This window comes from Crinia signifera, chromosome 4 (assembly GCF_055691185.1).
Source record: "Crinia signifera chromosome 4, ASM5569118v1, whole genome shotgun sequence".
NCBI lineage: Eukaryota > Metazoa > Chordata > Amphibia > Anura > Myobatrachidae > Crinia > Crinia signifera.
Window position 1 is genome coordinate 286,873,166 of NC_139220.1, and position 27,159 is coordinate 286,900,324.

The 27,159-nt window shown below is 46.2% G+C and overlaps 1 protein-coding gene across 1 annotated transcript in view; it reads right to left on the reverse strand.

The window, feature by feature from the left end:
• The window catches only part of TACC1 (transforming acidic coiled-coil containing protein 1), a 118,482-nt gene extending 91,593 nt beyond the window's left edge, over nt 1-26,889 (reverse strand). The window contains exon 1 of the mRNA XM_083184899.1: nt 26,732-26,889. Within this exon, the coding sequence (XP_083041025.1) occupies nt 26,732-26,802 (71 nt within the window). The 5' untranslated portion in view covers nt 26,803-26,889. The remainder of the gene's footprint in view (nt 1-26,731) is intronic.
• Nucleotides 26,890-27,159: the final 270 nt, after the last annotated feature.

Consider the following 27,159-nt stretch of genomic DNA (forward strand, 5'->3'; position numbering starts at 1 on the left):
ATTATCAAACACTTATAGCTCGATTTGAAGCAATATGTTTTCCGACCTGTGAATCGTCAAAATAATCAACAGGTGAATTAGATTGCTACCCTCCAATGATTGGACGGGCCACCTTTTTATACCTGGGCTGATCACCCACAGACCATCTTCTGATGAAACCGTCAGCAATAGAAGGACGGAGAAACGCGTCAAGACGTACTTTATTCCGATCGTGACCGCTTTCCAGATTGCCTTTACCGATTCCTTTGTGCCCCACATTGCTGGACTGCTCCCACTAACAGCCTAAGGTGCATCTCTCCGGTGTCCCCTGCACAGGTGTGCAGAGACGTTCATTACATCTGACCGTCCGGCGTGACTCACTCTTCAAGCCTCGTCAGCTCCCAGCGCTGGCTCTCTCTCCATCGGGGCCGCGCTGGTTGTCAGCAGACTAGCTGAGTTCTGTCTCAAGACACCTGCTCCCGGTACCGGCTCCCTCACCATCGGAGCAACACCGGTAGAAGCGGGGGTCCGTCTGGATACAACATCACCTGCTCCCGGTACCGGCTCCCTCACCATCGGAGCAACACCGGTAGAAGCGGGCGGTCCGTCTGGATTTAACATCACCACCCCACCTATCTGCAGGAGACACTTGGTAATATAACCCGTTTTTTATTATAAGGAGCACCATCCCACTGATAGCTATCAGCTGTACATTAGCACAATTCATAAAAAGGAACTTTATTATTGATTCCCCAGGAACTGTCTCAATTGAAGGCACAAAGTATCAATTTGTTTCACGGTCGGAAAGTTTTTAAATGTATTTCTAGTGCTTTATGCATATTTTTAATTCTACTGTCTGTATATTTATATTATTATTATTCTTTATAATGTATTAAATGTGATATTATTTGTTTAGTAAAATCTAAAATTGATCAACACAGTGCGCTCTCTTTTTTAGTATATATTTCTTGTTCTTGGTATAAAAGACTTTGTCTTTTCTCTGGGAGCAGCATACTTTTGAGCTGTGTATCTTAAATATAAATAAACATATATATTATTAATTTTTTGCGCCTGATTTGCCCATAGGGCATTTTTTTTCTTATATTGCTACCTACCTGGCTGCTGCAACGACCAGTGGCGCCGCTGATGGCTGCCTAGGCGCTGTGCAGCTTGGTGGGTATGTGTCCCCTGTGTGATAAATGTACTGTACTGTCCCTGCTTATATTGCTACCTACCTGGCTGCCGCAACGACCAGTGGCGCCGCCGATGGCTGCCTAGGCGCTGTTCAGCTCGGCGGGTTCATGTCCCCTATGTGATAAATGTACTGTCCTGCTTATATTGCTACCTACCTGGCTGCTGCAACGACCAGGGGCGCCGCTGATGGCTGCCTAGGCGCTGTGCAGCTTGGCAGGCATGTGATCCCCGCAAGTGATGTCTTAATGCTCTCAATGTAATGCGTTTAATGTCTCAATGGAATGTGTAAAATGTCTCAATGGTATGCATGTAATGTGTCGTCGTTCCCCCCCCCCCCCCCCCCCCATTTCATCCCTGCTTGATGCTGCACTGTACTCCACAAAAAATTCCTAGTGTGCGCAAGCACACATGGCCAATAAAGTTGATTCTGATTCTGATTCTGAAATTTTACGAAGCCCGCTGGTTCTAGCAGTAGGTTGTACCACCAGGTGATACCCCCTCTACTATTCGCACATGTCAATTTATTCTGGATATATAGGGGGAGAGTGGAGACATTGGGCCTTATTTTAGTTCACTCTTTCTGACAAAATCCTTCTTAGATGGACAAAACCATGTGCACTGCAGGGGGACAGATGCAAAATGTGCAGAGAGAATTAGATTTGGGTGAGTTATTTTGTTTCTGTGCAGGGTAAATACTGGCTGCTTTATTTTTACACTGCAATATAGATCTCACTTTAAAGTAAAACCCCACCCTAATCTAACTCTCTCTGCACAAGTTACATCTGCCTCACCTGCAGTGCACATGGTTTTGTCCATCTAAGAAGAAATTTGTCAGAAAGAGTGAACCAAAATAAGGCCCATTATGAAGGGTTGGGGTTTTATCAAATAGCCAGTGCCTAAGTTGAAGGAACTTAAAGAAGTCCCTATGGGAGAGGGAGAATTGAGCTTGTAGTTGAGAGTAAGGTAATAAAGTTCCGAGGATGTTGCTTCTGCGAGAGATGAAACCCCCTGGGAAACCCATGAGGTGAATGAGAGATCTGGTATCTGGGAGGCAATGGACGGGAGTGACAGCTGAGTGCAAGGTAATGAGATTCCTGGGGATGACTTTACCACCTCTAGCCATGCTCTACGGGTATGTAGAACAGAGGAGGCCCGTACCAGTAGGCGAATATCAACTGCTGCGGGGAGCCACAAACAATCAGTTAATGGAAAAGGGGATATTAGATTACGTTCCAGGATTACCCATATTTTAGGGTCATCTGTCACAAACCACGCTCCAGTTTGAGAGAGAATACTCGCAACTTGGTAATAGTGTAGGTCTGGGAGTGCCACTCCCCCCTCCCGTTTTGATGGTGATAAAATCTTCCGGGCCAATCTGGGTTTAGCCCCTTTCCATACATATTTACTAAACACTAAATGGAATTTATTTAATAAGGAAGTGGGGATTAGAATAGGGATGGTTCTAAATAGGTATAGTATCTTAGGTAATATCATCATCTTCAAGGCTGCAATTCTGCCGAGCCATAAGATGTGTAGTATCATCCAGTCAGTGTTACGATCCGCCTCCAGCGGATCGGTGTAAATGTGTAGTTTCATGTTTTCCCTGGATTCTGCTCCCTGGGTTTATCCCAGCCTGTGTGTGTGTGTTTACTCGCTGGTGGCCTCCAGTGGTCAGCCTGGGCCATTGCAGCTTACTTTCTGTGCTGTGTTATCAGGACTCAGGTGTCTTAATTAGGCTCCTAGCCTGCAGTGCTCACCTATAGGCAATGTGTAATCAGCACCACTTTGTGCTCACTATAAAAACCCTCTGCACACTCACTCCTGTGCCAGTTATACTGTTCAGTTCCATACTGTTTAGTTCCACACTGTCCAGCTTCCAGTCAGTTGATGTCCAGTCTGTATCCCAGTCTTGCTGTGTCCCTGCCGGTCTGTTGTGATCCCTGGATCCTGAAGTGCTGTTCAGTGGTGTTCCTGGTCCCTGCTGGTTAACCCTCGTCTGTCCAGTCTGTTTGATGTACCGTGTACCCAGAGTGTCATCCCCGTGATCCAGTGTACCTGTTCTGGGTTGTCCTGCAAGGCTGTGCTGCGGTGTCCCAACTTCTCAGCTGCATAACATCTCTCAGCTAAGTTGGGGATTACCCACCTGTCTATTGCTTTATATGGTTACAGTTGCTTATTACATCTCAGTGTATTGTTACACCTACACCCTGTATTGGCACTATTGGTACCGGTGCATTCATTTTCATTTTGTGTCATCTGCTGAGCATTGTTGCTCCCCATGGGTTTCTGGGAGTTCCCCGTTTCTGGTGTTTTAGTTAGTTGTCCCCTTGCTCTCTCCTGGCCTCGGCGGACGTGTTGTCCATACATAAGACCTGCCTGTAGCGGAGTGGGGCGGACCTAATTCGCCCTTCAGCCGAGACGGGCCCAGGTGAAGCCTAGCCTTGCACACATCCGTCGATTCCAGCCAGAGGCAACGGAGTTAGATTGGCGGGGACACTCCCAGAACCCTTACAGTCAGTGGACATCAACGAGATCTTGTTAAGGAGTGGGACATAATTAGCTTGAATTAATTTCTCAGTTGTGGGGGTAATGTGGATTCCCAAATATTTAAGGCTGCTAGTTTGCCAGGAATATTGAAATTTAGTTTGTAACGACTGAAGAAGGTCTGGATGGAAATTAATAGGGAGCGCTTCTGTTTTGGACCCATTTAATTTATAATATGATATGGCAGAGTATTCATCTAGAATCCTATGTAGGGTCGGTAGGGAATACTCTGGATCCGTGAGAGAGAGCAAGACGTCATCCACAAATAAACATATTTTATATGCCAAACCCGACATTATCGGGCCTAAAACGGCCTCCAATGATCTTATAGTCTCGGCCAACGGTTCAATAGCCAGTGCAAAAACTAAGGGGAACAAGGGTACCTAATGTAGATGCTTCATTGAATATCTGAACTAAGATAGGGGAAAGGGCATCTTTAAAACATGAATAAAACTTGTTAATATAGTCATCTGGTCTGGGGGTTTTGTCTGCTGGGAGAGAGTCTATAACTGAAGTAATCTCTTCCAAAGACCAGGGCTGTGTCAGTGTGTGGAGAGCATCTGCATTGAGAGAGGGCAGAGTAATCCTGGCTAGAAATTGGTCTATAGCATAATCTGAGGGCTGTGGGGTTGCTGGGTCAGTCGCTAGATTGTAAAGGCTGGAATAATATGCCGCAAAGGTGTTAGCTATGTCTGACGGGTTGGTCACCTTAATGCCGCGTTTATCCGCGATGGATCGTATATGGTTCTTCGCGTTTTTTCCCCTCAGTTTTCTGGCAAGAAGCCTACCCGCCCTATCGCCTTGTATACAGTATTTTTGCTTAAGCTTAGATAGAGATCTATGCACATCCTGTAAGGCCAGGACATTCCATTCTTCCCGGACCTGAAGAAGGTCCTGATATATCTTACCGTCAGAAGGGGACAGTTTATGTCTAGCTTCTAAGTCTGACATACGGGCTTTGACATCCGCTTGATGGGCTATTGCTTTTTTGCGTATGCGGGCAGCCGCTTGAATCGCAGAGCCTCGGGTGACTGCTTTTAATGCACACCAAAAGGTGAAAGGTGATGTATCCTCTGGCGAGTTAGTTTCTAGATATAAAGAGAGAGTCTCAGAGATAGTCTGCTTTGCCTCCTTGTCTAACAACAGATACTCGCCAAGGTGCCAGGGGCTGGGGGGGGTCTGAACGGAAGATAAATTCCAATGTAAACATAACGTAGCGTGGTCGGACCACGTGACTGGCAAGATGGAGGCTTTGGTGATTTGCTGCAAGGTCCATTTATCGGAAAGAGCTAAGTCAATGCATGAGTATGTACCATGGACTGGGGAATAAAACATATAGTCTCTTACATTCGGATTCTTAGTTCTCCAGACATCATAAATATCGTATTCATGTATAATTTTCCGAAATGCGGAGGATTGAGTAGGTGCAAATCTATTGCTACGTCTGTTGAGTTTCACAGATTTAGCTAAGGAAGGGACCAGTACTAAATTGAAATCTCCCACCATAACTAATCCCTTCCGGCATGCATTGAGGGTGTTACAGAATTTCCTTATAAATGGGATCTGCTTAGAGTTAGGGGCGTATAGAACTGCCAGCGTTACTAGTTTACTTTCTAATTTCCCAGTCAGAATTAGATACCTGCCCTCCCGGTCGGAGATCTGTTGTTCTAGGACAAAGTTGCAGGACCTGGAAAACAGTAGGCCTACTCCTGCCTTCTTGCTGAGGCCATTGGATTGGAAACAGTGGGGGTAGGAGGGGTTAGAAAATTGAGGAGGAGAGGACTGCAGGAAGTGGGTTTCCTGTAGAGCGACTACATGGGCTTTCAGTTTACTAAAATATCTCAGTGCTAAGCGCCTCTTGTTAGGTGAGTTGAGGCCTTTGACATTCAATGGTAACACTTTAACCATTTACCCGGTTAGGAAGGCATTGTTGTTCACTACTAGTTCCTATCAGATACAATAAACCAAATGTGTGCATCTCACATACAAATAAAATAAAGCTAGGGGAAGGTAAAACCAACACGGGAGTAAAACAAAAAATAGAAGGGAACATAAGGGACTGAAAAAGACAAAATAGCTCCGTAAAGGGGCTACTGAAGGCTACCGACATAGGCGACACAGTGGGGGTGTGTGGGGGGGGGGGGGGCAACTGACACCTCCATCATTCCTATGAGACCTGAGAGGAATATAAAGGAAATATGCTTATGGGATAAACCTATATTGCAATCCTCTCTGTCCCTATAAAGTGAGGGAAATACAACTATTAGTAGAATAAAGGGTAACCGTGTTCAGAATCTGTAATGAAGATAACCTACGATACATTAAGCGAGAATCAAAACATAACACATGGAAGAAGAAAAAGCACTGTAGGGCATTCCTGAGTATGTTAATTGGATCGGATCGGCCCAGTACCAGTTTGTATTACTATAACATCATAACATGAATCAGGGTGAGGAATGACCTGAAAAGCAAAAAAAGGTAAATCGGACAGTAAAGTATGACCTGATATAGTCCAGTGTGGAAGTTGAGGAACTCCATCCGGAGCCCTGAAAGGGGCTTGACTTCAGGTGGACTTGCCTGTCACAGACCAGTCCCGGGTGAGACGCAAGTCATCAGGACTCTGCAGAGGGGCCTCATCGAACTTCCAAGAGGCCAGGAGTCGCGAGCCCTCAGACGGTGTAGATGCCACAAATGTGGAGCCATTTTTCCGGATAAGTAGTCTTGTTGGAAATACCCATCTGTAGGGTATATCGGCTTCTCGGAGGGCCTTTGTGACTGGATAGAACGACCTGCGAAGAGTGAGGGTAGTTGCAGATAGATCGCCAAAGATCTGGAGGTCTCCCAAGATAGGGGTCGAGTGGTTGGATGGTCTGGCAGCTCTAAGTATCAAGTCTTTGATGTGATAGTAATGGAGACGCATCAATGTGTCCCGAGGGGCATCTTGGGGGGCATTTCGGGCTTTTGGTAATCGGTGGATGCGAACTAGAAGGTAGTCTGTGATCTGAGTAGTCGGCATCAATTTCGTAAATACATCGGTCACGTATTCTGTTAGGGGCGAGTTAGAGACAGTTTCCGGAATGCCTCTTATTTTAATGTTATTTTGTCTCAATCTGTCCTCCAGATCGCATATCTTAGCTTGCAGGGCCCTTACTTCATCCTGAACTCCTTCGTGTAGAACAAGAAGTTCATTGTGTGATTTGACCACTTCATCCATTTTGTTTTCAAGGTGGTCAGTACGATTTCCGATAGCCTCTATATCCTGTTGACAGGATTGAAGAGCGGCTTTGAATTCTGCTGACATGTCCACTTTAAAGGAGGCCAATAGTTGCTTCATCAACCCCAATGTGAGTGGGGCGTCATCCCCTGACAGGGGTTGCCTGCCATGGTGGGGTCAAATGGTGCGCTGAGGGCTGATAAAGTGGGCGTGCCAGTGTCTTTTTTTGAAGCAGTCTTTGGGTTGGGGGACTGAGATGAGGATTTAAAAAAGCTGACTGGGGGAACTCCAGTGGGTTCCTTGGCTTTTTTAGGATACATGGCTATAGCAGAAAGGGTAGCGGTTGGAAGGATTCACAGGATAGCGTGAGGATCAAATACGAGGTTTCGCTGATCCGTAGGCAGGTTAAGGCTGTGTCATAAACATGTAATCGGTTAAGTAAGTTATTTCAGAGCATGTCGGAGTGAGAGAGTGTGTCAGCAACCTCTAAGGAATTGAGGATGTCATGTTCAGGGACAGCTGGACCCTGAGATCTTTACAGCTAAAATGTCAGCCATTCAGCTTAGGTGGGAGTTGTGTGGTCGTGCCAGCACTGGCCACAATTATCACTGATCCTTTCTTTAGGCAAGTGGTACCAGGTGGCCAAAGGAAACGGCACAGTGTGCAGATCCCCCCTGCTATATCAGTAGTCAGGGCAGGATCCAGGATCCAAGATGGCCGCCGCAGGTAGTGGGGAGAGGGGATGCTGAGTTTCACCTGCTCCTGGAGGCTCCAGGGCAGGTGTAGATTGCGGGCAGAGGGCTGCGGAGGATGTGGGGCAAGTCCGCTTACCTCCAGGGCCAGCAGTATGGTCCCCCAGCGGCTCCGGCACTCAGACGCTGCCGCAATACGTTCCCGGAGCTCGGCCGCCGGGCACCCGCAGAAATCGAGCCCGCGGCTTCCGGCTAAAGCTAGGCCTCACTCTGCCGGGAGGCTGTCCTCGGTCCCCCGGCTCCACAGAATCTATGCGGCGGGTGCGGAGGGTCCCCCGCGGCGGGGAGAGCAGGTATGAGGGTGCTGGTGGCTGCAGGGGCAGCCCGTTTGGTTATTATGTGGGCACTTTGCAGGAGCTGCTCAGAGAAGCGTCCTGCTTTCCTCTCGGCCTCGCCACGCCCCCCGATGAAAGAGTTTTTAAACAAAAATGTGTCTACTGTAGTCCTATATACCTATTAAACTTTTCGGGGCCCATTTATTATTTAATATATGTGGCTAATTCTCTGAAAACATCAGTTTCTGAATGCTCATAAGGGAATCAAGTTAAAGGATCAACGGGCAACCGGGTAAACAGGGGGGAGGGTATATATATACAGCACATGAAAAGCCTGTGTTTGTCCCTCTGTACCTTACTCTGTAGGAGTAAGGTACAGTGCCTACTCTGTAGGCTCAGCACTGCCTCTGATAAAAACCCTCCCATTACAAGGCTGCTTAGGGATGGCCATCGACCATCGATGATTCAAAATCATCGATGGATCATGGCCGATGTCGAATACATTTGCCATCGATGGGGGAGAACCAGATGGTTTCCCTCCATCGATGGAACAGCAAAACAATGTTTTTCTTTTGTTTTTTCTTCAAAGTGCCAGGACACGGAGCTTAGCTCTGCCCCCAAGACACCCGCGAAGCCCCGCCCCGTGTTTTGATTGGCCCAAAGACCAAACAATCAAACACAATGGATGACCATCGATATGTAAAAATATCGATGGTCATCCATTGCATAGTTAAGCACTATCGATGGCCAGTTGCAGAATCGATGGCAATGGCAACGATGGCAATTCCCTAAGGCTGCTGCTGCAGTCCTCCATGGGCCTGAGAAGCATGTGATGAGCTCCACCAATCAGAACTCAGCACAAGCCTCTCAGCCTCTGCCCTCTTGTGGGACTTAGGACCTTATTCAGGTTGACTCGGAAGAGTCCACCAAAGGCCGCCCGCCACCTCTATGCCTCATATGCGTGGGTTTCCTCCGGGTACTTCGGTTTCCTCCCACAAATCCAAAAATATACTGAAAGGTTAATTGGCTCCTAACAAAATTAACCCTAGGATGAATGTGTGTGCGTGTACATGTGGTAGGGAATATAGATTGTAAGCTCCACTGGAGCAGGGACTGATGTGAGTGTTCAAATATTCTCTCTGTAAAGCGCTGCGGAATATGTATGCGCCATATAAGAAGCTGTTAATAAATAAATAATTATACTGTGCGTCGCATTTAGTTGATATTGGTAAATGTGATAGACGTATATATCAGTTATATATCAGTTTTGTATCTAGAAATGGGATACGGTCACTAGGTCGACCCTATTTAGGTCGATATGCATTGGGACGACCATGTATTAGCCATGGCTAATGTCGACAGAGTTGGAAGGTCTACACAAGCATTAGGTCGACAATGGAAAGGTCAACAGTAAAAAGGTCCACATGAGTTTTTCACATTTTTTTGAGCCAACATGTGCCGACTGGCGGGGGTGGAAAGAATAAAATAGTGTGCCAAGCTCAGCAAAGCATCATGCCCATAGCAAGAGGACATGGTACACATTGACGTTGTCCATGTTGACTGTCCACATTCGGAACAAAAAAACCGGGAAAAACTCATGTCGACCTTTTGTCTGTCAACCTTCCCATTGGCTACCTAATGCTTTTGTCGAACTTCCAACCAGTCGACCTATTTTATGTGTCAACCTCAGCCATGTCGACATTCAGTTGTCAACCCAATGCATATCGACCTACTATGGGTCGACCCAATGACCCATACCCCTTGAAATGGCACAGCACATTGTATACATGTTGGTAAGCATTACAGCAAAAACTATGATAAAAACATAGAATTATCATTGTGCAGTGCGCCACCTAGTGGTGACAAAGGGTAATTACTTGCTCTGCCTACTATACATACAGTGGCATGAGCATATACACAAGCAGATAAAAGGATTATCCTTTATGTTCTGTACAGCTGAAGACTCATTGACATACACATGTGAGTGATGAGTGTGTGAGCTGCATTCCGCTGTGGCGTGTTCCTGTGGAATCTCATGGAATGTGAATGAAACTCAATGCATGCACTATTATCACTGATCTCTGTGGAAGGGTGGGGGCTAGTCGTTCTGCAGATTGAGGCCTTTAGGGCCCCTTACACTTGTGATATTTTCTTCTTTTGGGGTTGAGGTGGATTGGCACAGGTATAGAATGGTATGTTAGGTTTAGATATTGACCAACATGTACGCCGTTGCTCTGTATGATTAAACGGCAAGGGCTAGTGGTTGGTGGTGCTCCCAAATAGAGTTCAAATGTTGAACTGAAAAAGGAAGGTCTGAAGATGACTTAAAGGGAACCCGACAAGGTTTTTTGGGGCACACTTGTAAATAATAATATGCGTTTGATATGGTGTCTATTAATTAAAACATAACTTTTAATTTTTAAACACTTAAAATACAAGTATTGCATAAGAGGGGGTATACATTTGCAAAGGAACAAAATTGTTCAATTGATTCCTCCACCTCCGAGCAATAAATCAAAATTACACTGACTCTGTCAGGTACTTAGTTGCAAGCAAACTTCGCGAAGATTAGTCACTCATATAGCTATTTCCTGGCATGAAAACTATAACAGAACATGATTGTGACATCCGATTGTCATCAAAGTATGAAATTGCAGTTCTGATGGCGCAGGACACACCACCCCTCGGTAGTAAATTTGGAATTAAATTTTATGAAGTGTAGAGAGAAAGAAAAGATAAGAGTCACAGCATAACAAGAGGAAGACAGGATGAGAGGTAAAGATATGGGTATAGATAAAGCGTCACTCTCACAGCTAAATGGCCTCTGCTGTTACGACAGGTTACGGCACCGACTATTCCCTGTTAGTTCCCCAGACAGGTACTTGGCCGGCCCATCACGATGACTTAAAGGGAACCCGACAAGGTTTTTTGGGGCACACTTGTAAATAATAATATGCGTTTGATATGGTGTCTATTAATTAAAACATAACTTTTAATTTTTAAACACTTAAAATACAAGTATTGCATAAGAGGGGGTATACATTTGCAAAGGAACAAAATTGTTCAATTGATTCCTCCACCTCCGAGCAATAAATCAAAATTACACTGACTCTGTCAGGTACTTAAGGCCCATACACACTTGACGATTTTCACCTGAAAATCGGTCAAAACAGCAGTTTTGAGCGATTTTCCGCTGAAAATCGCCTAGTGTGTATGCCTCCCAGATTGCAGACTAGCGATGATGCGCGCTCCCGCATCATCGCTGTCAAAGTCTCTAATCTGCTGGTTTTACCAGCATGCCAGAGATGATGGCTGATTTATTCAGCCATCATCTCTGTGTGTGTACGCCGGGCTAAAGATTAGCCACTTTGAGCCTGCGTACCGCCCCGCCGCCCCGCCGCCTCCCCCTGCTCCCTCCCCCCTCCCCCAGCACGCACCTGTATTCCGGGCGGCTGCAGTACTCCTCCTAATGCCCGCAATTTCGTCTGGCTGCTGGGCACCCCTCCGCCGGCAGGTCCTCCCGTTCTTCCACGATCATGTCTGCCTGGCTGCCCCCGCAGCAGCTTCCAGGGTCCCCAGCCGCTGCCTCCTCATATGTTAAAAAAAAAAGCAGTTGTTAAAACGTTTATAAAATGAGACCACTGCCACCAATGTGAGATTGCCCACAAGTGTATTTATATTATAGATATATATATATAAATATATATATCTATATATAATATATCTATATATATATATATATATATTTATTATCTATAAATATAATATATATATTATATTTATAGATAATAAATATATATATATATATAGATATATATATATATATCTATATATATATATCTATATATATATATATATACATAAATATATCTATAATATAAATACACTTGTGGGCAATCTCACATTGGTGGCAGTGGTCTCATTTTATAAACGTTTTAACAACTGCTTTTTTTTTTTTAACATATGAGGAGGCAGCGGCTGGGGACCCTGGAAGCTGCTGCGGGGGTGCGGGGGCATCCAGGCAGACATGTCAGGTGGGCGTGTGGCCGGAAGGACCTGCGGGCGGAGGGGTGCCCAGCAGCCTGACGAAATTGTGGCCATTCGGAGGGGTACTGTAGCCGGAATTTAGGTGCATGCTGGGGGAGGGGGGAGGGAGCAGGGGGAGACGGCGGGGCGGCACGCGTGCTGAAAGTGGCTAATCTTTCAGCCCGTGCTGCGTACACACATAATCCAATAGACCGGCGGGTACTTGTGTAGTTTCACGGCGCCACTAAATCGCATGCGATATCGCATGCGATATCGCATGCGATTTAATACCTGTTCATATCCCCACTATCCGCTGTGGCGTGGAATTGATTTTATATAGTGTGGCGAGCGCAGCGAGACACCGAGCCCGAAACGTGGCGAGCGTAGCGAGCGCCGCAAGGGGACACGGAATGCGATATCAGGTGTCGCCGTCAACCGACACAAGTACCATAATCCGTGTCCGCTTGCCACGCTTCGGGTTCAGTGGCTTGCTGCGCTCGCCACACTATATAATTTCGACTCCACGCCATAGTGGATAGTCGGGAAATAAAGAGGTATTAAATTGCGTTTGATATCGCATGCAAAATCGCATTTCTCCGAATATACTCCGCCCAGCGATCAATTCTGAATCAGGACCCAAAAACTGAAATGCACAGAATAATATGGCCCCTTCTCCCACCCTTGGAAATCAAACCCAGCCCATTATGTAAATAGCCTTTTACATGAAAGATTTTCAGCAAAGTCTTTCACCTCCTGAACATCTCTTGCTCTTTTGGGAAAATAGATCAGTGTGTACGCACTACTTTGGTGACAGATATATCTATCAAAGATTTTGGCAAAGTCTTTTGAAATGAAAATCTTCAAGTGTGTATGGGCCTTTAGTTGCAAGCAAACTTCGCAAAGATTAGTCACTCATATAGCTATTTCCTGGCATGAAAACTATAACAGAACATGATTGTGACATCCGATTGTCATCAAAGTATGAAATTGCAGTTCTGATGGCGCAGGACACACCACCCCTCGGTAGTAAATTTGGAATTAAATTTTATGAAGTGTAGAGAGAAAGAAAAGATAAGAGTCACAGCATAACAAGAGGAAGACAGGATGAGAGGTAAAGATATGGGTATAGATAAAGCGTCACTCTCACAGCTAAATGGCCTCTGCTGTTACGACAGGTTACGGCACCGACTATTCCCTGTTAGTTCCCCAGACAGGTACTTGGCCGGCCCATCACTGCTTAGCTTCTGGGTTCGGATGGTACCAGGCGACTCAGTGAGGTATGGCTGTATAATTATAATGAGAGAGCCCTGCTGGTGGAGAATGAGCTCAAGCGTGCTTCTGCTGTTGGTCCCACAGCAGAAAGATCCTCCCTGTTACCATCGGGGCCTTGCAGGGTGAAAATTAGCTGGGGGGCCAATGAGAGAGCCACTAAGAAAGAGATAGGGGGTGGTCAGAAAGAAGGAGAATGTTGTGCCTGGGCCCAACTTCTGCTGTCCCCAATCTTACAATGTATAGGATTGGGGATGAGAGAGAGGGGGTGAGGCGATCCTCCCTGGAGTGGAAAAAAGGCAGTTTGCCCTGGATAACGAGTAAGGGAGGGTGATAATTCAGTAGATAACTGAATGTCAGGGTGGAGAGATAAGAGAAACAAGATAAAATATAAAAATAGTGAATGTACCCTCAGTCCAGAAAAATGGCTAGTGTTCTAGGTGTCAGGCTTTTAATTGGTCTGATCACCCAGTTCAAACCCCGGGGTTTGTTTAGGTACTGTTTAGTGAAAGAAGGAAAAATTGACAGATTCTGACATTTAGCCAAATTGGCAGATTCTTGTCACTGTAGTGTTGTAGGTATATGAGTTGGATTAACTCAGATATGGCACCAATCTCCTGTCAGTATTACATATGATACCATTTGCATGCAACTTTCTCTACAAATAAATACAGGTTGTAGCATCAATGTTATAAATAAACAGAATGGACATAGTCTGGGTTGGCATAAATATCCTAGCAATATAACCTGCGGTATTTTATAGATATAGATATCACCTGCTGGTGTCCTGAGCAGATGGACTTTAGGGTACACCGTATACTAAGCAGTAAATAGATCCAAACTGTTCTTACAATGACAAATTGGTAGATTGGATCTGACAGGTCCTGGCAGTAAGCCAAATCGGCAGATCAGAGTACATACAATATACAGCACAACTTGTGATGAAATATCACCTGTTCATCTTCTAAGTAAAAAATGAAACAATGAAAGCAGGCAATCCTGTTACAGCTGCGATACTTTACATGTGCAAGTACTGTGCACAGAGCTGTGTTTAGTGAGAAGGCTCTGGTGTGTATGTGCTGCCGTCCAGTGGATTGCTTGCAGGCGCAGCCTGCTTTACCTTACTGCCCAGATGCAGTGAAGAAATAATAATATTATTATTTACAAGTGTGCCCCAAAAAACCTTGTCGGGTTCCCTTTAAGTCATCTTCAGACTTTCCTTTTTCACTTGTGATATTTTGTCAGATTTGACCCAATTCAGATGGATTGGGCCAATTTATCAGACAAAATCTGATGTGCCTGATGTGTAGGACCCAGGGCCGGTGCAAGGCACCGGAGTGCTCCAGGCGAGTCGGGGTGGGGGCGCCCCGATGCCGGGGGGTGGGGGCGGGGGGTACCTGTTGCACCGTCTGGGGAGCGGGCAGGGGGGTCCATGTTGGCGTCTGACAGGAGCCTGCAGTGGTGTCCTTGCCGCGCAGGTACCTGCGGCGCTGTGTATAAAGCTGGCGGCGGCAGGGGGTCCTTGCAGTGAATAAGAAATAACTAGCGCTATGCAGCGGCGCCGGAAGTGCTTCTGTTTTGAAAACACTGGCCGCAAGCTGATTGGCTGAATCTCAGCCAATCAGCGTACGGCCAGTGTTTTCAAACCCGGCAGCACTTCCCGCGCCATTACATAGCCCGGCGGATAGCGCTAGTTATTTCTTATTCACTGCAGGGACCCCCCACCGCCAACAGCTTTATACACAGTGCCGTAGGTACCCGCGCGGCAAGGACACCACTGCAGGCTCCTGTCAGAAGCCAGCATGGATCCCCCTGCCCGCTCCCCAGATGGCACAGCAGGTACCCCTTTTGCACGGGGGGGCGAGGGGCGAACTGCCACCCTCCAGTGGCCGGCGCCCTAGGCAAATGCCTAGACCTGCCTAGTGGTGGCGCCGGCCCTGGTAGGACCCAATGCTCATTGGGTGTAACCAAGAGATTGATCCTCCAGCACATAGGATAAATTTCGAGTCAATCAGGTCATCGCTTACACAATCCTACAACAACAGCCATATCTGAGCAATGAGCACTGTGCAAGCCAATACATTAAAAAATGTATCCCATTAATTTTGGAGCCCCCACAAAACCTGCTCCCAGAGAGGTGAGAGGTACCGGAGGTCGCCTCAATAATGACACACTCCTTCCCCTATCTGATATATAGAACCAGGACAAGATATGGTGACCTGAGATACTGCCATCTATCCCCTCTCATTTACGTATCATATTGTATGCCTATATTATTGTATTAGTGTCTGTCACTCTGTGTGTCATATCTGTATTAACCTAACAGTATTAATAGAATAGGGGTCGCATTTATCAAAATCGCATTTACAATGCGATCTGGGCGGAATATTACCGCCCAGGATCGCATTGTAAAATGCGATCATATCACCGGGATGTATGATGTTTGATGTCGATACATCGGGCAGCTTCGCATCGCCCATAGAAATGGGGGATGCGGCCGGCGGCGCTGCAGGGGGAATCGCAGCAGGGATCGGAGATTCCTGCTGCGGTCACCCTTTAATACATTTCAGTGATACTTAATATTTGTGGTTATCCGTTTTCGGGGATTTAGCCGCAAATATTGCTTGATAAATGGGCCCCTAAGAGAGAATAAGCCCCTGCTCAATAAAAAAAAAGAAAAAAATCTTCCAGATGGCACTGAAGAAGGTACGAGGGAGGGAACCTACCTCCTATGAGGAGGGGGGGGGTTTCCTGGACCCTTTGTTGTCCAGGGCCCCACAAACCTTAATCCGGCCCTGCCCCATACAGATTAGACCCCTTCACTTATCCTGCATGCACAGGCAAGGGAGATCCTTGTTGACAACAGCCATGCTGCCTCCCCCCCCCCCCCCCCCCCCCACACACACACACACTGAAGCACCCCAGAGTGCCAGGGCACACAGTTTGGGAACCAGTGGTGTATGCACTTGCCGATGCCGAAACACTCGCCTCACATACTTCCTTAATGACTACAACTTAATGGACCAACTTCAGTTACACTCCACAGATACAGCACTGACTAAAGTAGTAAATGATCTGGTAACTGCTAAATCTAAAGGCCATTTCTCACTTCTTATTCTTCTAGATCTCTCGGCTGCCTTTGACACTGTTGACCACTCTCTTCTCATACAAACACTACAATCCCTGGTCTTCAGAACAAAGCCATTTCTTGGTTCTCATCCTATCTAACAGCTCTTTCAGTGTTCCCTTCTCTGATTCTACCTCTTGCTCACTACCTCTGTCCGTTGGAGTACCACAAGGCTCAGTCTTATGCGGGGTACACACCAGGACAACCCGCTCACAATGCACATCGTGAGCGGGTTGTCAGTGATTCTTCCGACCCGCTCACGATGACGCGGGGGGGACACAACCCACTCACGATGTGCACCATGAGTGGGTCCAATCCGATGGCGACCCACACCCGGCAGAGGTGCCGATTTATGTTTTTGCTGGTGGGTGCTTAAGCCTGTTGAAAGGCTTAACAAGCAAATACAGTGGCCCGGCATTGGGACTCTGGAGTTACAGGCACGTGGGTGCTCATTAATTCCTGTGGGTGCTCGGGCCCTTGAGCACCCACAGAATCGGCACCTATGGCACCCGGGAGTATGATCTTTTCCAGATCCTACCTGCTGCAGGTAGGATCTGAATAATGACCGACCGACCCGCGGGACCGCGCATCGGATCGGTATCTGATCCACACCAGGACAGAAAAGGGCCCAATCACACAATCTACATCCAATCAGTCGGAATTGGATCTAGATTGATGGGATCGGACCCTTGTCGTCCTGGTGTGTACCCATCATTAGTTCCTCTGCTTTTCTCAATCTATTCTTCCTCTCTTGGCAAATTAATCAGCTCTTTGGGTTTATCGTATCATTTGTACGCTGATGATACTCAGATCTATCTATCCTCCCCTGAATTGTCACCATCAGTATTGCTCCGTGTGTCACCTCGCCACCTCAAATTTAACATTTCCAAAACAGAACTAATTATATTCCCACCACTGTTGAAAACACAACAATCAATCCTACTTCACAAGCTCGCTGCCTAGGGGTCATCCTCTACTCTGAACTGTGTCTAAATCATGTTACATGCATCTAAAAAACATATCCAAAATTCATCTTTGCCTTACACAAGACTCTAAAACTCTAATCCATGCACTCATTATATCACGCATTGATTATTGCAATACCCTCCTTACCGGTCTTCCTAAGAAAAGACTCTCACCGCTACAATCCATTTTAAATGCAGCTGCGAGGCTGCTCTTCCTGGCTAGATGTTCAGCGTCTGCTGATCCGCTCTGTCAGTCCCCCCATTGGTTACCTGTATTATGTCGTATTCAGTATAAAATATACTTCTACTTACATACAAAGCACTGACTACACCAAGTTATATCTCTTGACTTATCTTAAAATATATCCCCACCCAACCTCTCCGCTCTGCACAAGATCTGTGTCTCTCATCACACTCATTACTAGCTCCCATGCATGATTGCAGGACTTTTTTCGGGCAGCACCCACCCTATGGAATATCCTTCCATGAACATTAAGACTTTCCTCTAGCCTCCAAACTTCCAAGCATTCCTTGAAAACTCACCTCTTCAGGCAAGCCTATCATATTCCAGAACTCCCACATAACCTCCAGTAGCATTCATATCTAATTGCATACAATCTGGTGGGACTGCCATGCTATGGAATCCTATCCTGGTGTATCCCACCTATTATCCCTATAGACTGTAAGCTTGCGAGCAGGGCCCTCCGACCTCTATGCCGGTTTGTTTTATCACTGTTTCCTTTTGTAAAGAGCAACGGAATTTGCTGCACTATATAAGAAAATGTAAATAAATAATAAATAAACCTCGCCACCGCCAATATTGGCATCAGTGTCCGCGTGTATATGAGGCATCAATCTCCACGTGTATATGAGGCTTTACAATCCAGGTTTTTAGGATATGTATGCTTCATCACAGACGGTTAAATCAAATTGACTAAGTTACTAATAAGCCACTGTGTTCAAGCATGGTCATCTTGAAACCCTGAACTGTTAGGACCAAGCTTGGGAACTGCTGCACTAAAGTGTTCAATTGAGAAAACAGTAATAATGTGTGGAATCCTCCAATAAATAATCGCTCCATTTGAGCAAAATAAAAATATGTCCAGAGTTTAATCCAATAGATAGCCTGCCGACATTTCGGTCCTGGTGCGGACCTTTGTCAAGGCCAGAGGCTGAACTCTGGGAGGCAATGGAGTCATCTGCCGCCGGGCTCCTGCTCCCAAGGGGGCACCTCTCCTTGAGTTTGAATCAGTTAATTTGAAAAACCATTTCACAAGACTGGGCGGCCTATTGTTTTTATATATTTGCAATGTTCTGCATACTTTGTAATGCAAAATTTCTTTAATAAAAACACACATTTCAAAACACTCTAATGCCCCTTTCAGACCGTACTTAAAAAACGGTATTTTGCAGATTTTTAACCGTTTTAAAACGGTAATCTGTGCGGTCTGAAAGGTGCAGGACCACTTTACCGTTTTACAAAAGCCGATTTTGTAAAACGGTTAAAATGGAGGGTCCTACCCGTTTCAGACCCGGTATTTTGGCATCAAAATCGGGTCTGAAACGGTATTTAGGACCCAGCCAATGAGCCGGGTCCTAAATTCAGCGCAGTGAATATTTAATGAGCGCTCATTAAAAAATTCACAGCACTGGAGCCGCATACGCCGCCCCCCCCCCCCCCCCCCCCCACGTGGGTCGACTACCCCCACCCACCCACTCCCCGCAATGTGTTAAGAACCCCCCCCCCCCCCCTGTGCAGCCGGTACCTCCGTAATTGCGGATCCCGGCAGTGCAGTATGGTCAGAAGCACTCATGAAAAAATGTGTCGCTGAAGACTGGCTTTGATCCTGCCAGTGTAAAAAAAAAACGCACTTGAACGGTAATATATCGTTTAAGAGATGCGGTGTGAAAGGGGTTTTACCTGGCAGACCCGTTTTTGGAAACGTTTTCAAATACAGGGTCAAAGCCAGTTTTGCGGTCTGAAAGCAGCATGAGAGCAATCAGCTTCTGCCTGAATGTGAGGCCTCTGATTGGTTGAGAGCTCTCTCAGCCAATCAGAGGGCTGCCCAGTGTTTTGAAACGTTTTTTAAAATTCTGCCGCCTGCCACTGACTACCACTGCACACCAGCTCTCCGCTACACCGACACCCTGCCAGCCCTCTTCAAGCACCTGATGGCATGTGACATCAGGTGCTGGAGAAAAGCACTTACGATGCGATCACATCCGATTGCACGAGTGTATGGGCCCCATTACTGTTCTGTCTGGGGCAGGTATCAAAACTTGGAGAGAGATAAAGCACCAACCAATCAGCTGCTAACTGTCATGTTAAAGGCTGTTTTTAAAAATGACAGGAAATGATTGGTTGGTACATTATCTCTGCATCACTCTCCAAGCTTTTAAAGTGCCAGTTCTTCGTCATTTTAGCAACGCGGTATGACATGGTGTTCAGCAAAGTCCTGTAGGGAATGTAGAAATCTTGTGTTACATTTGACACTCGTGGCTCAGATAAAGTTGAGGTAAATGCAGTCCTACCCTGACAGAGAGAGGTCATATCTCCCCATGAACTGTTAAAGAATCAGAGCTGGTACTGATCCATTAGTACTAGGATAGAAATATCAGCGTTCCCTGGCCGGTATGTAACATGAGACTGGGCTAACACCTGGCGTATACACCTGGGTCTGACAGCAACAATGTCATCACAATTCTACTGGAAACTGTTTACTCTACAGTAATAACTTCATAATGATCAGATTCTTACATTCAACTTAATCCTATCATTAGTTTATACAACTAATATCCTATCTGGAGTCATCTATATAAAGGGGTGGTACAAAGTGTCAACACCTGATGTCGACATGCAGCATTTTCCCTGGATTAGAGTCCAAACTATTGCATTAAAATAATCTGTCCACATCATGCTAATCTGTGCACGGTTTTGTCAAACTTGCCAGCCAGAACCAGGGCTTTTATTTTTTTGTTGATCATGAGACGGATTCAGTATAGAATCCCGGCGGTCGGGATCCTGGCGTTCAGAATCCCGACGCCGGAATCCCGACAGCCGAAATGCCGACAAGGGGGGGACGTGGATCGCCCCCCCTTGCGGGCTCGCTGCGCTCGCCACGCAGCGGGCCCGGTGCCTCGCTACGCTCGGCACACTAATTTATTCTCCCTCCAGGGGTGTCGTGGACACCCCAGGAGGGAGAATGTGTCGGCATTTCGGCGGTCGGGATTCCGGCGTCGGGATTCTGAACGCCGGGATCCCGACCGCCGGGATTTTAACTGCATCCCCATGAGACAGTTACACCCTATTACTTTGCGATTTTGATGTTTTGACCGAAAAAGTGCGATTATTGGGCCAGGCCGCATGAGATTTTCGGTAAATGGGGGATTTTGGCCATTTTTTACCCCCAAAAAATTGACACCATATTACATTTGGCCCATATTCAAATTTGCAAAAGTGCATTTAGCCAAAATCGTCTCCATGCACTTCAAGGGGAAATTGCAAAGTCAAAATCGTCCAAAGCCAATATCTCACCGTGTGTATGCCCCTTTACACAGCAATATAGATTTCAGTTTGAACTCACCTCACCTAATCTAACTCTCTTTGCACATGTTACATCCGCCCCACCGGCAGTGCAGCATGGCTCTGTCCATTTGCTAAGAAAAAAGAGGCTTTGCGATCAGGTCTGAATTAGGCCCATGCACGGATGACCCAGCCGATATATCATTCGTCCGCTGTACAAATTATACACTGTTGGCGTATAGCCAGGGCCGGCGTGCCACCACTAGGCAGGTCTAGGCATTTGCCTAGGGAGGTGGCCACTGGAGGGCAGTACTGAGCCGTCGAGGTACCATAGAAAGAACGCAGGGAGTGGGGAGCAGATGAGACAGCGCGCTTCCCTCTCCCCCCCCCATCCCACCCATGAATCAACGCTGAGCACACACCCCCCCCCCCCCCTGGACACGGGGGTGCGGGCGCCCGCCGCAGTATCGCCTGCATACCCCCACCCACCCCACCGGAGCGCGTGTACTGCCCGCTGAAATCTCCCCCCCACGGTGGGTCAGCGGGCGGTGGTTTTGCCTGGGGCGGGGGGAGGCTTGCACCGGTCCTGCGTATAGCCATACTTGCCTACTTTTGATTTCAACACGTCAGGGGGGCAGGGCTGACATCACTTGGCCCCGCCCCCAATGCCGAAAAATGTCGCGATCGCGTCATTTAAGCCCCGCCCCCTCACCACAGACCCGCAATTTATGGTAATTAAACCAGCGGGCAAGGGGGGAGCGGGGGCTATCACTAGAAAGTGGGAGACTTGGCCACCTTCCCGGGAGCCCAGGAGAAGGACCTGGTCTGCGTATAGCTTCGTCTTTCACTTATTTAGGGTTAGGTTACATAGAAAACTGTATTGTTCTCATTCTGGCAACAATACCTCTCCGTATGGAGCAGATACACAGTGGCTAAATATCCAGCTCACAAGTCTAATCTCCATTATGTACATGGGAGGGGCACCGACAATTCAGCCATACTATACTGGATGTCAGTGAGAGGTATCTATTTTTATTATTACCATTTGTACATGTGTATGAAATATTGAGATGCTGACATGTAAGACTTGCTAGACGTGTTCCAGGATTACCTGATAGCCCGCACACAGGACTTTGGGAAGAGAAATGTATCAGTGAATGTGTGAAAACACCTATTCAATACAGCAGACACACCCAGGGACCGTCTGAAAACTGTCAATAGTAAAACACACAGGTACACATCCTGCTTAGGGTGTGGTGACCAATGTAAGGTAATGCCATATGCTGTGCATACAGTACATCATCAGTCCATGTACTGTAACCCTTTACTCTCAGTCACTCTCTATCCCAGAAAGAATATTAGAGATGTCTATATTTGTATCTCTTAAGCATAGCTCCCAACATGACGCTCTCCAGAGGGACAGAATGCTCTATTCCAGGACTTCCCTCATAATTAATGATAGCCAAAACAGGTGATGTCAATCTCACATTAAGAAGTTTATTCTGGTTGACGCACAGCCATGCGAATCTCCGAGATGCCGCCCCCCCCCCCCCTCTCAGGGGATCATGGCGATCTCCTGCATGGTGGCAAATGGAGGTTTAGCATAAACCTCCATTTGCAGCCTTGAATGCGGGGAGATATAATTTGATGGTTGTGTCCCTCCTGGAATGGGTTATGTTAGGAGATATGTTTAAGGGCCATAGACACGGGGCGATTTTAGCCCATTTTCTAAGCAATCTGACTAGATCACTTAGGACCAGATGTACTAAGCTTGAAGAGTGATAAACCACCAGCCAATCAGCTCCTACCTGCCATGCTGCAGGCGGTGTTTGAAAAATTACAGTAGGAGCGAATTGTTTATCACTCTCCATGTTATCACTTTTCAAGGCTTAGTACATCTTGCCCTTAGAAGTTACTGGCTGAATCCAGCCCCATCACCGATGGTTGGGTATGGGCATGGGTACCAGGGGGCAGAATGCTACTTCACATTGAGCCTGGAATACATAGAAAACTAAGGATGATATGTTCTTTTTTGCCAGAGCAAATTTTTGTGAGGGGGGGGGGGGGGGGGGGGGGTGTCACACAAAAAAACATTCCATGTTAAAAGGAAAAACCCACATATTGTAAGCATTCCCTGAATGTATGAGATAACTGCATAATATGGACGGCATATATGGAGGGCCCACCCTGCTCTCTGCCCGCATTCATCCAACATTGCCCAAAATGGTCTGCAGGAGGGCCGGGGGATAACGCATTGCTGGTTTTGGGCAATGGACAGTCCTCAGGGGCACCAATGGTAGTTCTGCCTCTGATTATAGCCGATAGGTATAGATTTTACCTGGAGGTAACAGATGAACTATATTGTTACCAATTTTCTTTGAACTACCTGAGGACAAAGGGGGTTGATAACTATATAGTGCCTACAAACTAAACGATTTGCACAAAAATGTCATTAATGATATCGTCATATGTACTCAGTTTTAACAAGGAATGTGTGGGTATGGCAGTGTCTAAAAGAGGAAGGGACCAGGATGGGATAGGTCAGCGATTATCTTCCCTTCCCTGTTCCGGGTCCTAGAGGTCCCATATAGGTGCAGCAGAGATGCCAGTTCGCAACTGATAACCTTCACGGCTGACCTACGATTGGCTGCAGTCTCTTCTTGGCAATATCAGCAGATCCAAACAGCTGCTAAATAAACCCAACAATTTAATGGTCAAAATCATAAGCGATTTGCCGCTGTTTCACACCTACCCAAGGTGCTGCTGCTTTCTAAGAGTTACAGTAAAATGATCAGGGTTCCTGTAAAACTGGTGTGTGATGGAGTCTAACACACCTATATATCAAGCAAACCTCACACATCCAAGTTCATATATAGTAGACACTGATGCTGTTTTCTCATAATGATGCAAATCTCATTGTCTTTGTAGACAACCACACACTGGACTACAACCACAAGCAGCACATCCAGTATCAATGTGCAAATAAAACAGAACTTCTCTGTATCCAGAGTCCACAGAGCAGCTGTTAGTGTGCCAGGACTATAAAGGCATGCCCCGGGCAAAAGGACACAAGGTTGGGATCCTCCACACAGCGGGTATCAGAACAGTGATTGTATAGTTTTTTAGATGACGGTTTCTGTTCCACAATTTCCATTCTGTAGCTTATAATGCAGCATTGTCCTAAACCAAGGACGGCTACAGTTACAGAGGTCCCAAGATAACACTTATATGCTCTGCTAGAGCTAACTTGTGAGGGAAGTTGCTTTTGTCATTACCAAATGACACCATTAACTCTTTATAGTTTGTAATTATGGGAGTAAGCCACATCACATATGAATGAAATAAGGTGTACCCATCCCCATGGGCAGTGCTTGTTGGTAGGTTCCCCTTGCCTGAGGCAGGAGCACGCAGTGTGACGCACTATTCAGTACGGGTTCCACTCAATGGGTAGACAGTAATAGGTTTACCCCATATTAATAAGTTTACCCCATAGGTTTACCCCATATCGTTGACAATCAATAGGTCAACATGTTCAGAAGGTCGATATGGTCAAAAGATTGACGAAGATAACAACGGTTGAAACACAAATGGTCGACACTGAACATGGAAGTTTTTGTAAAGCGCAACGGAATCTGCTGCGCTATATAAGAAACTGTATATAAATAAAGGGGTAATAATTTACAAGGCAAAACCATGCCTTGTAAATGATTGCCCCTTCAAAAAAAAATTGCACGGCATCCCGCACAGCCACCAACTCAGACTTCATTACATCCGGCCCCTTGTGTCGACAATTTCCATGGCAACCTTTTAACACTGTTGACCTTTTGTCTATGTCAATCCCGGATAAACATTTTTACTGTTGACCTTTTGCTTTTCAACTGATTACCTCCAAACTGTCCCTAGTTCTGCGGAACAGTCATGATTTTTGGTAACTGTCCCTCATCTTGCCCGCAGTGTCCAGCAGCGGGGGTTGGGGGGTCAGCTGGGAGTCCCTGTGTCACAGCAGTGAATATATGCAGAGTGCATGAGCACAGCATCTATTCACAGAAGACAGAGGAACAGGTGGCATGGCCAGGCGCTCTCATAGCGCTGGCCATGCCCCCCCCCCCATTGTCAAAACAGGGTCTTTGCTAGGGAAAGGACACGTTACACAAAGCCATGTCCCTTTACGGCAGTGGTTCTCCACCCCAGTCCTCAGGACAGCCACACAGTGCACATTTTCCAGGTCACCAGCAGCTGCTCTCTGTATCACCAACTGTCACATTTAAAAAATGCACAGGTGACCTGGAAAACATGAACTGCGTGGGGTCCTGAGGATCAAGGTTGAGAACCACTGCTTTATGGAATCATTTGCGGCTGGGCTGTGCGGGCATCCCGATCCTGGAATGCTGAATGTGGGGAGGTATGCAACTGTATGGGGTCGACCTATTGACTGTTTATATATTTTATGTACATCTATTATACCGCCCCTGTTCAGCACACGTATACTGAGTGCTCCAAAACCCCACTCATACTTGCAAGGTAGAGGTGCACTCGTTGTCCAGCCTGGTGATCATGCAGGTGGTCTAATGGGACACTTCCTGTGTTCCACCTGCCCTGCCTATTCCCTACACACAGTGAAGGCATCTGTTTTGTGGGATGAACCAATATTTACCTCATTCATTCTCCAGGAACTGAAGATATCACTGAGTCATGAGGCTGCATTCCCCAAAATACTGAATCCATGCCACCCCTGTTTGTATGTATTACTACCATTCTTACCATAACATTATATTGGTAAAAGTGAATAAATGAATCATTCCCTTATTAATATAGGAGATGACTTTGTGAGATTTGTGTGATGTTGAGTAAATAGCAGAAGGCTGATAAGATCTCCGATGCTGCTGATATGGGATGTACATACACTGAGCAGCGTCCCAGACATAGCGGTGTGCCTGGGAGTACAGTATGGAGAACATTTTAGTCAAATCTTTTTTAAAGATTTAAATGTGAGAGGGAAATGAGATTTTAACTTAATAAGCAGATATTAATTAAAATTACAGTGTGCATTACAGTGCAGCATAATTATTATCAATGTATAGAGATACTCAGCACCATTATACAGTGCAGCGTGATCATTATCAGTGTATAGAGATACTCAGCATCATTATACAGTGCAGCGTGACCATTATCAGTGTATAGAGATACTCAGCATCATTATACAGTGCAGCGTGATCATTATCAGTGTATAGAGATACTCAGCATCATTATACAGTGCAGTGTGATCATTATCAGTGTATAGAGATACTCGGCATCATTATACAGTGCAGCGTGACCATTATCAGTGTATAGAGATACTCAGCATCATTATACAGTGCAGCGTGATCATTATCAGTGTATAGAGATACTCAGCATCATTATACAGTGCAGCGTGATCATTATCAGTGTATAGAGATACTCAGCATCATTATACAGTGCAGCGTGATCATTATCAGTGCATAGAGATACTCAGCATCATTATACAGTGCAGCGTGCTCATTATCAGTGTATAGAGATACTCAGCATCATTATACAGTGCAGCATGACCATTATCAGTGTATATGTAATACTCAGCATCATTATACAGTGCAGCGTGATCATTATCAGTGTATAGAGATACTCAGCCTCATTATACAGTGCAGCATGACCATTATCAGTGTATATGTAATACTCAGCATCATTATACAGTGCAGCGTGATCATTATCAGTGTATATGTAATACTCAGCAGCATTATACAGGACAGAAATACCAAGGTGCACTTGGCAGAAGAAGTAGTCTGCATAGCTCTGTGTGCAGGCAGAGCAGTATATGATGTAGAGAAGTATATCAGAAACTAGTACTTACCCACTGCAGGGCTTTGGCTGTGAGGGTATTTCAGGCTGCCCTTTCCTCCTGTGGGACAGTGCTGCCCCCATAGCAATGTAATGGGGTATTCCCTGGCTGTAATTCCCTGGGGCTTGCCTCTAGGAGCTGGGAGCTGCAGTAAGGATGCCGCTGCATTGCAGGGAGTGTGAGGAGACACTGCTGCCAACTACAGCACTGAGCCAATCACAGAGCTCTCTGTCCCAGTGTCCTAACCTGCTTAACCCCTGCTGTACTTAGCTCACCCTGCCACAGGTGCACTGTCAATTGTGTCATCTACAGTCATACACTATCCACTATTACTGCAGCTATAGATAAAGACTGTCACTAAGCTCTGTAAGTCGCCTGTATGATACACACATCCTGGTTCTACATTATATGTATCAGAAATAAATGTAACAACTGATGCC